The 16,828-nt window shown below is 39.6% G+C and overlaps 1 protein-coding gene across 4 annotated transcripts in view; it reads left to right on the forward strand.

Moving 5' to 3' along the window:
* Positions 1-16,828, forward strand: part of ATRNL1 (attractin like 1) — a 1,022,247-nt gene that overhangs the window by 386,904 nt on the left and 618,515 nt on the right. For all 4 annotated transcript variants that reach the window (XR_004001240.1, XM_030569367.1, XM_030569368.1 and 1 more), the window contains exon 20: positions 7,489-7,582. Coding sequence is in view for 3 of the 4 variants with exons in the window: in XM_030569367.1 (XP_030425227.1) it covers positions 7,489-7,582 (94 nt within the window). In the remaining variant the exon portion in view is untranslated. The remainder of the gene's footprint in view (positions 1-7,488; positions 7,583-16,828) is intronic.

Below are 16,828 nucleotides of genomic sequence, written 5' to 3' on the forward strand. Positions count from 1 at the left end.
ACGTAAGGGAGGGTATGAGGGATGATTGAGTATGAGCAGCAGCTCCTGAAGTCATTGTGCTTTAGGTGTAAGTATCTGGGAGCACTGGAGACATATACGTAGCAGCAACTGGTATACCCTTTTAGAAGATACGTGTGCTCTTTCATGGCAGTCTAGCACCATTGTCCAACATGCATTCATCCAATAGGGAGTCTAGAACCACCCTCAGTACCAGCCTTGGATGGTACTACCATCCTGGAAGCATGGGAATCCTCAGAAAGGCTGGGGTCATTACTTGCCTCTAAACTTATGTGTATGTTTTCAGTAATGAAAATTCTGGGTTTAGTAAGGCTAGTCCACTTATTACAGGACAGCCTATGAGAAATCATATTGACTTCTGATTTCAAAATTCATTTAAAAGAAAAGCAGCAAACTGGGAAGGCTTTGGTTATTTAGCACATCAGTACCCGACTAATTGGTTCTTTTATGCCTAATCCTCCAATCATCCTTTATATAATTTAATTTTTTTAAGTATATAGGTGGGGTTTTCAAAAGCATTCAGCATTGGTCTACCTTTGCTCTTGGTAAAACTCCCGAGACTGACTTCACTATTGACTTCAGTGGGAGTAGGATCAGACTGACTCTGAGTACTTTAGAAAATTGTGTCCTTTATTGTCTCCATTGGAAAACAGAGGTTGCTTTCATCAACACCAATGCAATCAGCTTTGATTTCAATAGCCTATCAAGAAAAAAGTGTTATGGCAAAAGTGTGGTGTGTCTCTGCACAGAATCCGTTTATTTAATTTAAAGTATGTATGTATCTCAGCTGCTGTGGTGAGGCTGCTGGAGGATTATTTCCTTGCTCTCTGTTACGTATCCAAATCCCTTAGGAACAGTGTTTTAATCTTTTTCCTCCCCATGTTGTCTTTACTGAACAGGTGTGATATTTGTTTTTTTGGTTTTCTGTTTGGTCTGTTTGTGTGTGTTTCCTCCGCTAGACTAATAATCACTGTCTCCTCTGCTCCCCTAAATCATCCGTGTCAATAACTGGAATAGCATTATCTAAAGCATAATTATGACAGAGAACACATTGCAATCAGCATAGCATTGAGGCTACTGACACACCAAAGACACCTGAGGGCAGTGACAAGGCAAAATATCCATTGTGTACCAAATAATGGATGCACATGACCATGGCTATCAAAAATCCATTCTGAGGTACAAGGGGAGTAGAGGAGGGCACATCAAACAGAGGGCACAGAAACAGAGTCTAGGCAGAAGCTAAAGTACATGGACGTGGTAGAAGATGGAACTAGCCTAAACGGTTGTGGTTCCAATGGGGAGCTCCCCAGCTAACCCCGGTCAAGAAGGATCCAATCTAGCATTCTAGGGGAAGCCAGTCAGGCATGAGAACTTGGTCTCTGAATAGGATCATGTCTCAAGTGGCCAGAAGAGCTAGAGAATTCCATCCTGCTGCTCACTAGGGAGGTGAAACTCAAACATCATTTTCTAGTAAAATGATATCATCAGAGAAGCAGAATTGCAGGTATGCAATTATCCCTTCTTGTCTTTTCCAGCACAAAAGCTGAGAATTAAGGACAGGCATATATTTAGTGGCTCACTGTCATTATTAATAATGCTACCATTTGAGATTCTGTGACTGTTAGACTTGCTTAGTACTCACTTACTATGAAATCGACCATTTAAGATTTAAGTTTCAGTAAATTAAACAGCAAACATAGTATATATTATAAGCTTATTATTTCTTTTGCATTTGTCAAAATCAGACAAGTGGAAAAAATAAACAGGCGCACAAAGATAATGAAGTATAATATATGTTTTTACCTAAATGTGCTATAATAACATGGCACTATTGCCACTGCATTTATATGTTAACATTTAAGCATATTACAGTAGCATCAGAAAAGGCATTAATGTGTTTTGGTGTTAGTTATTCACCATGTACACGTGTACAGTTCTAGCAGAAATTTGCATAGTTCTAAAATGACTTTGGTTTCTGGAACTGGCAGAAATACCCTCACAGATCTGAGATTAAGTATATCTTCAGTTTAGAAATATTAATGCAAAATATGTCCATTAAAGAGGTTTTTAACATAATGTCAAATTGATTAGCATATGGTGCACTTTGTTTCAACAGATTTCAAGTTATTACCTGGAGACTGATTGAATTACTAAAACTCAGTAAAGTGGATATTTATTCCTGTTTATCTTGTAAAATCAGCATTCGGGCTAGCCAGAGCCAGCCCTAGCATTCTGGGATAGGCCCAAGAAATGTTTCACCATATTCTCTTCCCTCAGTGATCATAACAAAAGAAATGCAATCCAGCAGTTTATGTTGAGTGATGTGCATAGTTATTGCAATTTGCACGTGCATATCTGGTATTTGCTAATTTAATTACTACTTTTGTGGGTCATCTACACAATTTGAATCTTTGACCTTTGGTACTGTGGTACAGACCTCTACCAGTAAAAGGAAGAGCAACTAGAGGGGGATGTAGCACATATTTAGCAAGTACGTTACTAGCTCGCCTAGTTAGAAGAAGCTGCTCTTGGTTGTCTGAGATCTGCTGAAGTTAAGTCTCTTTTTCATGTGCCACTTTTTTAACAATCTCCATATAGATTGTTAGCAGGATTTTAATCTGGAACCTTCACCACCACAGCACAGTCTCTACCACCAAGACTAAAAGAGCAACTCCATTAGCTGGTACTAGCAATAGGTTGTTATCCCCTAGTTGACCAGCCACAAGATGGAGTAGCTAATTTTGAAAAGGTGACTGTGAATGCACAGGAAGAACATTTAGGTAATGGCTGTAGTGTAGCTGCTCTAAGCGGATGGGATAAAGTTCTCCTGTTGCTTCATTAATCCACCCACAATGAGTGGCAGCAGCTAAGTCAGCAGGAGAAGCTCTTCCGCTGACATAGTGCTGTCCTCAACAGTGCTACATAAGTGGTAGTGTAGACATTGCATCAGTGTAAAGAACATAGTGTCTGTTTTTTTTTACTCACTACATTAAATCTTCTTAACTAAAAGAAATTGTACTACTAGTGAAGACTTTTGTTGTTGGTTTTTTTTCATATGCAATGAGCAGCTTCGATGCTAGAGAAATCCCATGTATTTGTGTCATAAATTAACTTTTAGATGGTTTCAGATTTGATGTGTGTACATAAATTGGCAGTTTTTGAACATTAACCAGAATGCAGCCTATTAGTTGCTCTGCAGCTTATGTGCTCTCTTATAATGGAGCATCACTGTTACGAACTATTAACTGATAAGGCACAATAAGCACAGTATGCTGCTAGGAATATACATATTCATTTGTTTCTTCCTGCTATTATAGCAATCATTTACATAGTGAAAATTAACATTTGAAAAGAGGCCTTTCCTGCTAAAAGTATTTAAACAATCATCCTGTTGACAAAGAATGGGGTACTTGAGAGAATACAGGAAACATTATAATGTGTTACAGAGGAATACATCTTCAGTGAACTTTTATTGTGCACAGTCAAGATCATAGCAAAATTCAACATTCAGTGGGAATTGCAGGTATCTCTTGGAGTTATGGTGGTTATGTCTTATTTTGAAGAAGAAAAAAATATTTTCTTATTACCACATATTTTATAGAAAATTCTGCTGTTAGTTGCAACCACAGATTTTACAGTATAGGTGACATTTTGTGACAGTTGAAATAATCAGATTTATTTTATTGATGAAATGCTGCTCATTGCTTCCTGATGCATTTTATTCCATTTATTTACTATGTGCCAAGGAATAAAGTAAGGGGGAAATGACAGGTTAGAAAGTGCAGCTCCCCATTCTCTGCTAAAAGTGTCCGGAACAGCTCCCCTCCTCTTCCTTGTTTGTGAGGACAGCAGTCCACATTGTAAGAGCTCTCTCTTCATGCTTCAGTTTTCTTTAACCATTGTGTCTTCACTAATTCATCTAGCACTTTGTCACATGGATTAAAAGATGGTCTCATGATCATTAATTATATTGCCATCTTAATTTAATTAACAGTTGGACAAATTGACAAGCACGTGAATGCCCTATGATATTCCTGAGCTATGTAAATTGTGCGGAGATGACCATAGTCATTGGAGCTGAGACTTCCACATGAAGCATGATATAGTGGAATAAAATATTAGTAATGGTGTAAAAAGCCAGTGCTTCTAACCAGATATGTACCTTTATTTATTTATTACATATTGTAACAGAGGCCTTTTCATTTCCATGCAAATATGTATTGCCTATGATTTAGCAGGATATTTCAGAAAGGAAGGATCGCTGATATTTTGATCTCAGTTCTTTCATTAACTTGCATGAAAGGAGCACTTTCCAACTGGCAAGTTGCTATTTGCATTGGTGACTAAAATAAAAAATTAGATGAACTTATTTAATTTGTTCACATTTATAAAACCTGGCACTTGAAGTTATTAATAAGGACATCTTCCTGCCTGAATGATGGTGTTGACCACACTTCTCATACTTATCCCTAAGGTCAGGAGATTAATAACATCCTATTTTGATTTTAGAGAGTGGTTTCCTCCTCCTATTCCCTCAAAATGAAATATTACAAAGCTTGTGAGGGAGAATTTCTGCTGTTTTAACCTGTTCCCAGGCATCCTTTTTTTCCAAACTAAATGCCTTTATTACTGTGGTGTTGCCCTTGAGCATGGCATCTGTCATAGATTTGGTAAAGTGCCCTCTCTTGGCCACTCATTAGACTGCAGTGGGATGATCCGCCCACTGGATCTCAGAATATTTTAAGCCTCTGGAGTCTGAAGAGAGTCCAGAACTGTCTCAGTCTTGGGGTCCCTAGACACATTTTCTGAGTTCAGACTCGCTGTGGCACCCCTGCCTGAGAGCTTAGACCATTAGCCTCCTGCCCAGCATCTAGAACTAGTGCTCACTCCTCAGACTCCTCTGTAGTTTAAACACAACCTTTCCCAGAATTCCACTGAAAGTGTGAACTTTGGGATTACCTCTTCAATGGCCATGTGGTAGATATAATGCATGTAGGAAAATATGCTTTGCACAGGTTCTACAGCTCTTTCTGTAATAACACCACAAGTACACAGATTTTGACAAAAATAATAATTTCTACATGCATTTTCCTGCTTCAGTTTCCTCACCACTTCAGAGCATCTTTGGGCTGGGGGTCAGAGCCCTCTAGGGCCATACAGAGATCTTGTATTGCAGTGGATAGCTTGAATTTTGAAACGTGGAGCCTTTTCTTCTCAGCTCACCTTCTGTGACTTTGGTTGTCCATTCCTTCCCCTTTCCTGCCTAAATGTTCTGTGTATCTCTCTCTGTGAGTGTTCCCCTGACCTACCCAGTCTCTGTTGTTTTTTAAAGGCTAGTATCAATACCTTGCTATCTTTGTTCTGCATTTGGGATTTTCCACTCTCCAGACAATGGTCTGCTGCTGCTGAGGTTGGGTATAACCAGCTTCAGCCAACCTCCTTAGCGCACCCACTGCAAGGTGCTTAACTCTGAATAAGCTGTCATTCAGTTCTAACAGTTCACACTTGTTCATGGTGTGGTAGAGGTATGACACAACCCTGCCATATTACGATGGATACACAAACAGGCGCATTCATAATACCCCAATTTTCATAGTAACAACTTCATAATCTCACATATAATTTATAAACTGTACAGACAGATCCCCAAAATCCAGCATCCAAGTCAAATTTGGCCAAAGACTGTGTGTGTTTAATCCCCTGATCCTGCAAAATGTATGTACATGCTTAATTCTGCTAAAGTTATTACAGTTAAATATGTGTACGTTTTGCAGGATCAGACCTTAAATCGTAAATTGACTCTTCAAAGGCATCTTAATTTTAACTGTATTTGTCACTGTAGCAGTGGATTATGTTCTTTGTACCGAACACAGATGTTCTCTTCCCTCTCCTGAACTGTGTTGTTCTCTTTCCATCCCTGCTTGCACCATTTTTATTAAAGCTCATCTACTGTAGTCGCACCTTCAGTAATGTCAAGCCATTTTGGGTTCTCCTATTACCTACTTTTAAAATGGAGCTCAGCTATTTCAGCCATGTTCATCTCATCCTACCTCAAGCTGAATTTAGATGGTCTGCTAACTGGAGATGATGGGGTAAACCATTGACAAAGGCTTCTTTGAAATATCAGATGTGCTATCCTTCAAACACATGGACATTTATGTTGTATGAAGTGTATATTATGTAAAGTACATTTTATGTGTCATTGTTTGAGATCCAGTTGTCTAATACATTCATACTTTTCTTTTGTGTGTTTGTTTAACGGGAACATATGGTTCTAGGTATGTATGGTAGGGCACTGTCACAGGAACAAGTTTTCTGTGTTGTTCCTTATCTACAGAATAAGACCATAAAAACTCCCTCCTTCCACCAAGAAGAAAAATAGCACTTCTATAATAGGATTGTAAAGTGGCAAATAAACTTTTATTACATGTAGGTCACCATTTAGTATTATATCCATGCTCATGAAGAAGACGACGATGCATAAAATCTTTTATTTTGGTTGTAATTAAAATTTCTGTGACAGCAGATTCTGATCTCTAGATAGGTTCAGAATTACTGAAGTGTGTTCAAGGAGAGTTTTAAGCATATTATGAATATCACTATATGGTTGTCTTGTCTTGTAGACCCTAATGCATTATCTAAAGGACTATACCACACTGCACTAGGTTACCAAGAGGCAATTCCATTACCTGCAGATATTTCAGTATCTTTAATCACAATCAGAAAGGGTGGGTAGGTAGGATTCAGTCTGCCTAAGGCTGTGCTCTTTGACATCCTATTTAGACCTTACATTGTCTTATCACACACTCTTAATGAAATTCTGACATCCTCTGTACCACGGCATTTAAAGGCAGAAGAGCTCTTTGTAGTTTTGCCTCTAGAATGTTTTGTTTTGGACCATAGAAATGGTATTATATCAAATTAGCCCCTGTTCAAGTGGGCCTTAAAAGCCTTAAATTTACTAATTTGTTGTCAAATGTAACTGATTTACAACTTTAACTGGTATGGCTACATTGTATGTGTCTTTTATTAGAAACTGTACAAAATTCTGGTTCCATTCAAGTCAATGGGAGTTTTGCCATTGTCTTCAATAGTTCAGGATTTTACTTCGTATAAATAAGGATTATTTTTGTTAATATTTAGTAATATATTTGCCATACTGTATACAAAGTCACATTAAAGTGATAGCCTGTACTGACTTCTCTGAAACCTTTACTATTTATGTCAGTAATCTTTAGATAAAAATCTCCCTAAAGACACATTCAGACTATTGAGTTCCCAGCGCTGCAGAATATAAATTAAACGATCATATTAGGGATATTAAAAGGGTTCATGATGGAAATACTAATACTTTAACCACACAACTTCTGTAATGCATTTAGGGTATAATATTAATATCCATAAAAGTATGTTTAGTCATAAAGTATAATATAGACATTTAAATCTCTTTCCTCTTTGATTTTATAGCTTGCACATGCAGTGGACATGCAAATATTTGTCACATGCAAACAGGAAAATGTTTTTGTGCAACTAAAGGAATCAAAGGAGACCAGTGTCAACTGTGAGTACAATTGATTGTAGCCTGAATTTATTTTAATTCATGCCTAAAGAATAGTTAATTTTGTATTTTTCCATTTTCTTTTTTGCTGTGAAGTGATCTCTGAATGATTTCTCTGCTTAATCTGGTCACCGTGTACATCTACATTATTTAGAAAAAGGCAAAGTTAGTTTACCTTTTTAAAGAATAACTTCATAAATATTAATAACATTATACAGCCACTGTAGCTTTTATAGTATCCTATAAAAGGAGATGGCTGGAGAATTATCAGTAGCCTTATGCTGTTTTATGTGCAATTGGATTCAAAGTCCAAAATATCTGTGGTGCTAGGAGCTATATTAGGTACGTTTGTCGCATATCTTTAGGTCAGAAACTATAGTAATTAGATTTTTAGAGTTTCAAAAACATTTTAAGGTGGACAATTCTTCAGACATTTCATCCACATAATTAAATATTGAACAAAAGGAGTGCATAGGCCTTTAGCTTTGGAAAGTGCAGTTAGCATTCTAGTTTTTATACTGGAAATCAGTTGGATATCTATCTCATTGTTGAATGGGTTTTTAACGTTTAAAGACTTGCAACTCTGACTGGTCCACCGTGCTTGCTAAAATAAAATACAAATTATACTAAGTAGTTTTTTCTGCAGCATGACTCAGATTCTCCTTTACTCAAAAAGGTCATACCCAGTCTCTCTTTCAATTCATGTGTTTCTTAGTTTTCAAATATTTTGAGTTCTAGAGCTTTTTTGAAAGGAACATTAAAAATAAATGATGCCTAATTTCTAACCAGGTCAGATTTATTCCAGATTCATTCTTTTCCCAGTTTTAATTTTCAGGAAATTAGCATCTTGTCTCAATGGTAATTTGCAGTTGTTTTCCTTGCAGAAAACAGAAATGCTAAAGGGTAAATAGAAACTGTTATGGAATTATAATTGTCTTCCTCTATTTTCGTGAAAACTGAAGAAAATGTGCTATTTTTCACATTTTCTTTATTGCTTTATTTTAACACCAGTTTTAGGAACTGAGTGCAAGGGGAGTTATAAAGTGATGCTGGTTTTTTTTTTTTTAAGTATTAATGAATTATACTGAACTTTTTCTCTTTATTGTACTTCCAAAATTTCTGGTTAGTACATTTGGTACAAATCCCTTATTTTACTTTTTTTAAACTAGCTAATCTGTATATTTTAGCTGTTTATAACATGCCACTTGCCATAATATGTAGACACAGCTGTTCATAACCATCTTGTCTGCAGAAGTTATTTGTTCTTATGGCTTCCAAGTAGTACACGTCAAAGGTTATGGGACAGCATGTTTTTCTGCAGGATTATATTGTGAATACAGTTTACCTGGGAAACATGCTAGATAAAATTGGTGACTACATGTAACCAATTAAAAGTCCTTCACTTGGTCATTGGAGTTACTGTGTCAGTATCCTGCAGATTTTCACAGTGAAGACTCTGTGATCCACATTTGCTTAGGGGAGGTAAAAATAAACCTTCCTCTATCTGAGCTGGAAGAAATTGTGATCAGCTTGTTTCACTGGAAGCCAGTCTTTACCTGGACTGCGGTGATACTAAAATTTTACTCCAGGAAATGATCCAACAGTGAGTGCGTTATACATGTGTGCATAGATAAACAAGGAGCCTTATACTAAAAGTAGAGTGTACTTAAGAAAAGGTGGTTAATTCTTTTTCTTGTAGTCAGACACCTCAATCATATTGTGTTGTTAAATATAATTATTTATTAGTATTAGTATAGAGTCCATAGGCCACAGTCAAGATTGGAGCCTGATTGTGCTAGAAGCTGTAAAATATAGAGCAGGCGAGTCTGTCTGTCTTGAAGCACTTACAGCCTAGGTTAAGAGAAGAGAAGAGAAGAAAGAAGAAGGAAGTTGTGTGAGGTTGGACAAGGGTCACAGTAATCGGAGCATGAGAATCACATAGGCTAACAGGTTTCAAACTGATATGTAATACAGGTTGAACCGCTCTAGTCTGGCGACTTGGGACCTAATCAGTGCTGAACCAGAGAATTTGCCGAACCATGAGAGGTCAATATTGTAGCAAATAGGTCTCTTTTTATTTTTATCTCGCTGAGGCGAATAAATGGAACAACGCTTGCAATGCTGCCTAGCCAAGGCTTACCGGATCTCTTCGTAACAAAGTGTTAGTGTTGTTACACAATTTTACTGTATTGGCACAAGGAAATAAGTAGATAAAGCATGAAAAACATGAAATAAAATCATGCTGGACTAGAGAGGTTCAGCCTGTATATCATGCATTTATCACCAATGATATTAGAGTTTCTAATGACTACTGACCTAGTAATTATCCAAAAGATATGCTAGTAGAATGTACACCTTCCTGATGCTAAGACTCAAGGTACTTAACATGCTACATTAAGATATTTTCTATACCACTTCTGCATTTTAAGCTATCATTCTTCTTCAGTGACCTATGTGCATTTCCATTGTTGGGATAGTACTCTCTGTCAATGAACTTGTGGAACCTTCTTCAAATACATGTTAGTTTTGGGATGTGCTACCCCAGCCACCTGAGTTCTCTCATCACTATCAGAGAAAGCAGTGCTGTGTCCATTGATTTCCTAACTCTAGTAGGTTTTGTTAGCTCTATATTGTTATAATTTTTGTTTTGAAGTTTAGTGTTAATAGTATAGATAGGATAGCATATCGTCATTCAGTGATATTCATAGTTGATAGCTCTTCCCATCAGCCAAAGACTTATTAGATCTCTTGCCAAAGGCATCCTCATAGCAGTCCCCAGGAGGGCAGGTAAAGAAGAATCCTGTTTCTTTTGAGTGTTACAGTTACTTTGAGCAGTATCCAACCCCAAATCCCCTGGCAGCTTCAGTAGGTTTGGACAGGAGAACATGTGAAAACAACACATTCCACTTCCACTGATAGAGAATGGTTGGGAGACTGGATTTTCTGTGCTGCACGGCATATTCTTTGGGTTCCCTGCATATATGGGCACAATCTACCAGCTACTAATGTGAAGATACTAACATTCCATATGTAATGCCTTGAATCTAGCTTTGAGGTCTTGCCTTAGGAGCAGAGAAAAGCATCAAAGAAGCTGGTGCAGGAGGATCACGTGTCTGTATTGTTGTTCGTGTTCCCATGCAAAAAATGTGCTGATAGCTAGAATGCTTCAACAGTACTCCTGGTTTTGTTTGGCTTACTGCAGAAACTCAGGCTGAGAGACAGGAAATAAAGAATAGGAATACATGGTCTGTTTTCATCACAGCTAAAAGTCAAGAGTGGAATTGCCTCAAGTTTCCATTTTAGATGCAGTGTTTAATATATTGTTACGCAATTTTGACCTGAGTGCTTAGCCAATTTTCTGGATCCTTCAGGTTGTTTCAGTTAGAGGAGAAATTGATGATGAAGCCAGGTATTACTTTGATGCAGTCATTTACAAAAAATGTACAAAGTCATGTTTCCTTGAATACAGTAAGAATCAAAGAATCAAACAGTTTAGCTCTGGATATAAATTATTTTTTTTCCACTTGTTGGGTAGGCCATGGTGAAGTTTCAGTAGCAGGGGGATTTTCATGGAAATTTCTAACTCTAGTGTGACAGTTAGATTTAGAAAGCCATAGCTTCAGGGCTTTGTTATTCCTCTCTCCCATCCCATAAGTATAAGTGATGTGCAGTGAACACCATCCTCTAGGAACAAGGGTTTTAGGAAATCAGAGTGACTGTACAAAACTAGTTAATTTAAAATGAGAGACTATAGCAATCTGTAGAGAAAAGTACTTAGTCCTTTCAGGACAACCACCTCTTTTTTTTTTTTTTTTGGCAGATTGATTTTTCTAATCTAAAAATAAACTTAATGTAGTTTGGCCTTCTTTAAAAAAATAAAAATGTCCATTGTTTCAATAATGTAATGTGCTATTCATAAGTCAGGAGAGAGAGATATTAATTCATGACCCTATGCAGCCTGAGCTAAAATACCCAGCTCTTAGCCAAGGCTGTAGCAGGCTCTTCAGTCTCTAGCTGGCTAACTACCACTAGCAGGGAACAGAGTACCACACTGAGCTGGCATGGCTTATTTTAGCATTACAAAACCAAAACAAGGAAATAATCTCTCTGAAGTACTTATATGTCTTCCATTACCACAATATCTGAGCGTCTCACAATTTTTACTTCGTGGGGCAGGAAAGCAATAATATCCCCGTTTACAGATGTGGAATGGAGGCTAAGTGGCTTGCCAATGGTCCTATAGGAAATCTGTGAGAGAACTGAACCCAGATCTTGCAGATCCCAAGTTAACGATCTAATTCTGCTGGACCATCCTTCTTGTACAGATGAAACAAACCTCTGCCGCAAAATATCACTGAGTATGGCTTATTGTGTTGCACTTAAAACAGATCCATATCTAATGTTTTAAAACATTTTACAGGTTAACGTGTGCATATTTCAGAAGTATAATGCTGCTGTTGCTAAGGCCTTGGCTACACTGGCGCTTGTAGAAACACACCCCTGAGCGCAGCAAGTTACAGCGCTGTAAAGCACCAGTGTAAACAGTGCCCCAGCTAATCCCCACGGGGAGGTGGAGTACCTGCAGCGCTGGGAGAGGTGCTACGACCACACTCGCACTTCAAAGTGCTGCCGCGGGAGCGCTCCCGCGGCAGCACTTTGAAGTTGCAAGTGTAGCCATACCTAAGAGAAGACATTACAAGAGCACAAGCCGTGATGCCTACAGTTAATGTTGCCCCACATTTTCCATTATAAGACCTTGGTTTTAGTTGTTTAACTGTGCCAATAGTTTGGTTTGCCGCCATGAAGCTTTGGTGCCTCCATGCTTGGAGCCAAAACTTGAAATTTAGCAGTGGGGTTGCTGTGGTGTCAGAGAAGTGCCTTCTGCCAAGACTTGAAAATTGGCCTCATTTTAGCCGAATTATGAGCCTCTGAAAATCTCAGTTCACATGTGCACAGTAGAGACTTAGTTGAGTCTGGTGGCTAATTCCTCTGAACAGTATTGTTCCTCTGAACTAGATTGCAGGAGCACCGCCTGCTTTTTTGCTGCCCTAGGTGGCAGAAGGTCCCACCTCCAAAATGCCACCCCCAACAGAGGCAGCGGAAGGCCTGGCCACCGCGGTCACACTCCCCCCCCAATGTTAGCGCCCTAGGCGACCGCCTAGATCGCCTAATGGGTTGCGCTGGCCCTGACTCTATGGGTGTGCTCCATCCCGAGGCTAAAGGGCAAGGCTGACTCCAGGCACCAGCAAACAAAGCAGGTGCTTGGGGTGGCCGATGGCCAGGGGCACGTCCGGATCTTCAGCGGCGAGTCCCTCAGTCCCTCTCGGAGCAAAAGACCCGCCGCCAAATTGCTGCTGAGGAATGAAGCGGCGTGGTTGAGCTGCTGCCAAATTGCCACTGATCATGACTCCCCTCCCCCCCCCCTTCGCCGCTTGGTGCAGCAAAAAAACCTGAGCCGTCCTTGCTAAAGGGGCTGTGGGCAGGACTTTCCCTGCCATTGCTTCTGTCAGCTGTCAGAAGCTGCTGTGTTGCTGAGCACAAGAACTGGGACCAGGAAGACACACTCTCTCTCTCTCTCCCTCCCCTCCCTCTTGTGCACAGGCAAATTAGGCAAGCAGAAGGAGGAGGAAGAAGTCAGTTTGACAGGAATACTGAGGTGTGAGGATCTGGGCCTAGAAGTAGGGAGCAGCGAGAAAAAGCTGAGGTGAGGAAATGGAACAAGGCTGGTGATGGACAGGCAGTCTTAATTCTGGCATATCTGCATTTTTGAATGCAAGACTTTGCAACTTCAGTGTTTCTTTAATGTAGCTGTGTGTATATAATTGTAGTAGGGGTGATATAACAGAACGGACATGGTTCTTATGTAAAGAAATACATTATTAACCATTTAAAGCCATTAAATATCCAAGCAATTCATTTGTGTGCTGTCATATTAGTTCCATAGAGACAAGCATTGTTGTTGTATTTATAGAGAAGTGACTTAGATATCAAAATACAAATGATCAATATAGTACAACTTTAAAAAGGCTATTTAAATAATACAGGAATCAGTATATAAACTTAAGTAGACAGTAGATAGCATTCTGCTGTGTTCCTGATCTTAAATAGTAATAAGACCTCAAAGATCCCGTCAAAGATTAAAAAATATACTGCAAAAACTTGTGGGTTAACCCCTCTAAATAACAGGTAAAGACAGGACAAAATTTTAATTGAGACTCTATGCCAAATTCACCAATTCATTGACTTTACTATAGCTTCGTCCACTTATGCCTGAGTAAATTTGTCTTTCTGTGTCTCCTGTCAGAGTTGTGGTAACAGGAAATGGCAATCATCTAAGAAAACCACTTTAATAGGAAATTCCTCTATGAAAGAGAAGAATAAAGGAATCTGAGAAATGCATAATTTAATAAAACAGCTTCTTCTAGTCAAGGAGCTTTTTTTGTTTCCTGGTAGAGGATAGAATCAATTTAATACTAGTTACTATGGTGATCGGTGTAATTCTGAAATGAATGTAAATTAATAAATGTAATATAGAGTATTATTTTGTATACCAAAGAACAGTATCTTTTTGGGTTTTTTCCTCTTAAGACTTTCCTTTTTTGTTACTTTGCTGTAGAGAGGGTATTGAGTTCTGTTGTTGATGATTTGACATAAGGCAACTGCTTCCTATTCTTTCCCTCTTCTTTCTTAGCACAGTCCTGGGACTTTCTTTGTTAATCGAAAACTCGCTGTCCTCTGAGATAGCCGTTGATTTTGCTCTATAAGCTAGCTAAAGATGGAGATTTCCAGCTAACGATGGAGGTGAGAGGAACACTTAAAAAATCAAGTTCTTTATTTTCTAAACGAGAGATACTTAGACTTCAGTGGTTCAGAAGCCAAATTAGAAGTCAGCATTACCTAGAAGAGCCACAATAGTGTGACTTCATTGTTTCATTTACTATAGTACTATATATTCATATTTAAACAGTATGACAGGAGAAATATTTAATGTGTGTAAACACCTTTCAGTGTCCTAGAACCCAGGTCCCAGTCTGATCTCAAATATCTACACCACTGTTAAACAACCCCTTAGCCCTAGTCCTGCAAGCTTGAGTCAGCTGGCACAGGCCTGCCATAGGTTTTTAATTGCAGTGTAGGCATATCCAGAGTCACAGCTAAATACAAGGCGGAACAGATTGCTTACCATAAGTAGTTAACAGACGTTTCAAGGGACCATGCAAGTCAAAATGGCCCGTTAACATCTCTCCAGTCATTGCAGGGAGCGGGGGGAGGGGATATTTAGATTGTTGTAATAAGCCATAAATCCAGTGTCTCTATTTGGTCCATGGTTTTTAGTGTCTAGCAAAGTTATGAGTTTAAGGTCCTAGGCTTTTTTTTTGAAGGTATTTTGCAAGTTTCCTTTGAGGATGAGGAATGGAAGGTCAGATATAGAGTGATCACTTTGTGAAAAATGTTAACCCACAGGTAATATTGTGTTTTTGTCTTTTATCCTTTTTTACTGGGTGAGTTCAGTCGAGAGCGTAGTGATTGACTCATTTCACCCGCATAGTTATTGTTGGAGCACATGTAGGACCCTGGATCTTGAAAGGTTAATGGGGCACACCTTGAATGGTCCCTTGAAATGTGTGTTAATGACTTATGTAAGCAATCTGTTCCACCTTGTATTTAACTGTGACACTCAGTACATTTTCCAGACCTAAAGAAGAGCTCTGTGTAAGCTTTGAAAGATTGTCTCTCACCAACAGAAGTTGATCTAATAAAAGACATTATTTCACGCACCTTATCTTAAATCCTGGGACCAACATGACTACAACACTACACATGATACTGTTTAATGTACCTCTAACCCAGGGGTGGGCAAACTATGGCCCGCAGGCCGGATCAGGCCCCTCAGGGCTTTGGATCTGGCCTGTGGTACTGCCCCCCTCCCTCCGTGGCACCTCAGGGCCTGCGCCACTCTCCAGAAGCGGCCGGTACCAAGCTTCTGCGGCCCCCGGGAGGGAGCAGAGGGCTCCATGTGTTGCTTTTGTCTGCAGGCACCGCCCCCCACAGCTCCCATTGGCCGGAAATGGAACCGTGGCCAATGGGAGCTTCGGGGGAGGTACCTGGACGCGTAGCAAGGGCAGCACACACAGAGCCCTCTGCACCCCCTCCCCCAGGAGCCGCAGCACTTCCTGGAGCGGCACGGGTCCAGGGACAGGGCAGGCAGGCAGAGAGCCTGCTCTGGCCCTGGTGCGTGCCGCCGCCACCCCAGAGACCGAAACCCTTCTGCACCCTGCCCTTCAACTCCCTGCCCTGAGCCCCCCTGCCAGCACCTTGCACCCCTAATGTATCCCAACTCCCTGCCCTGAGCCCCCTGCTACACCCTGCACCCCTATGCATCCCAACCCCCTGCCGCACCCTTCCTCCACTCCAACCCCCTTCCCTGAGCCCTCTCATACACCTGCACCCCTCCTCTGCCCAGTCCCTTGCACTGAGTCCTTTCCTGCACACTGCACCCCCTCCCACACCCTGCATTTCCTCATGCACTCCAGCCCCCTTCCCCGGCCCTGCATACAATTTCCCCACCCAGATGTGGTCCGGCCCAAAAAGTTTGTTCACCCCTGATCTAACCATTGTAGTATTCTGTCTTTCTGTGAACTTCTCATCCTTTCTTCTGTGTACTGTAGAGAGTATATAATTTGTAAAGTTCGCAAAGTCTTTTGGGATTCTTTGGCATGAAAGGCACTTTGTAAATGTGAAGTAACAGAATTCTTTAGCAGTGTAAAAGGCATTTCAAATCCTAAAATTTACATTTTATGTGGAAAACAGAAGATCCATTCTTTAGTGAAAGTGAACTGGAGTTTAAAATGTTTTATGCTATTTCGAGAAAGCAGCGTTCTCATAAAGGGAAAAAAATGGTGGTAAGGGAGCAAATGAAAATATTTAGACAATTTTGTGTGCCAGTAGTTAAATGCAGGGAAGTTGAGAGAATGCCTGAGGTATATCAAGGACTGTTGTTTTATAACTGATGTTTTAAATATGTAGTTAAAATACTGATGGAAAACCAATCTGTAAACATGCCACAGAACCAAAATAATTCAGAATTGTGGCAAACCTGTTTAACTTCAGTTATATCCTCCTTGTGACTAGGAACTGACTCTTTGGGGAACTGGATCCAGTTTGTTCATCTTAGATTATTTGAAATACAAGAAATATATCTAAGTAGGAATGAATTCTGACTGCTCTCTGAACACTGCATTTTAAAAA

Source organism: Gopherus evgoodei, chromosome 7, assembly GCF_007399415.2.
Source record: "Gopherus evgoodei ecotype Sinaloan lineage chromosome 7, rGopEvg1_v1.p, whole genome shotgun sequence".
NCBI lineage: Eukaryota > Metazoa > Chordata > Testudines > Testudinidae > Gopherus > Gopherus evgoodei.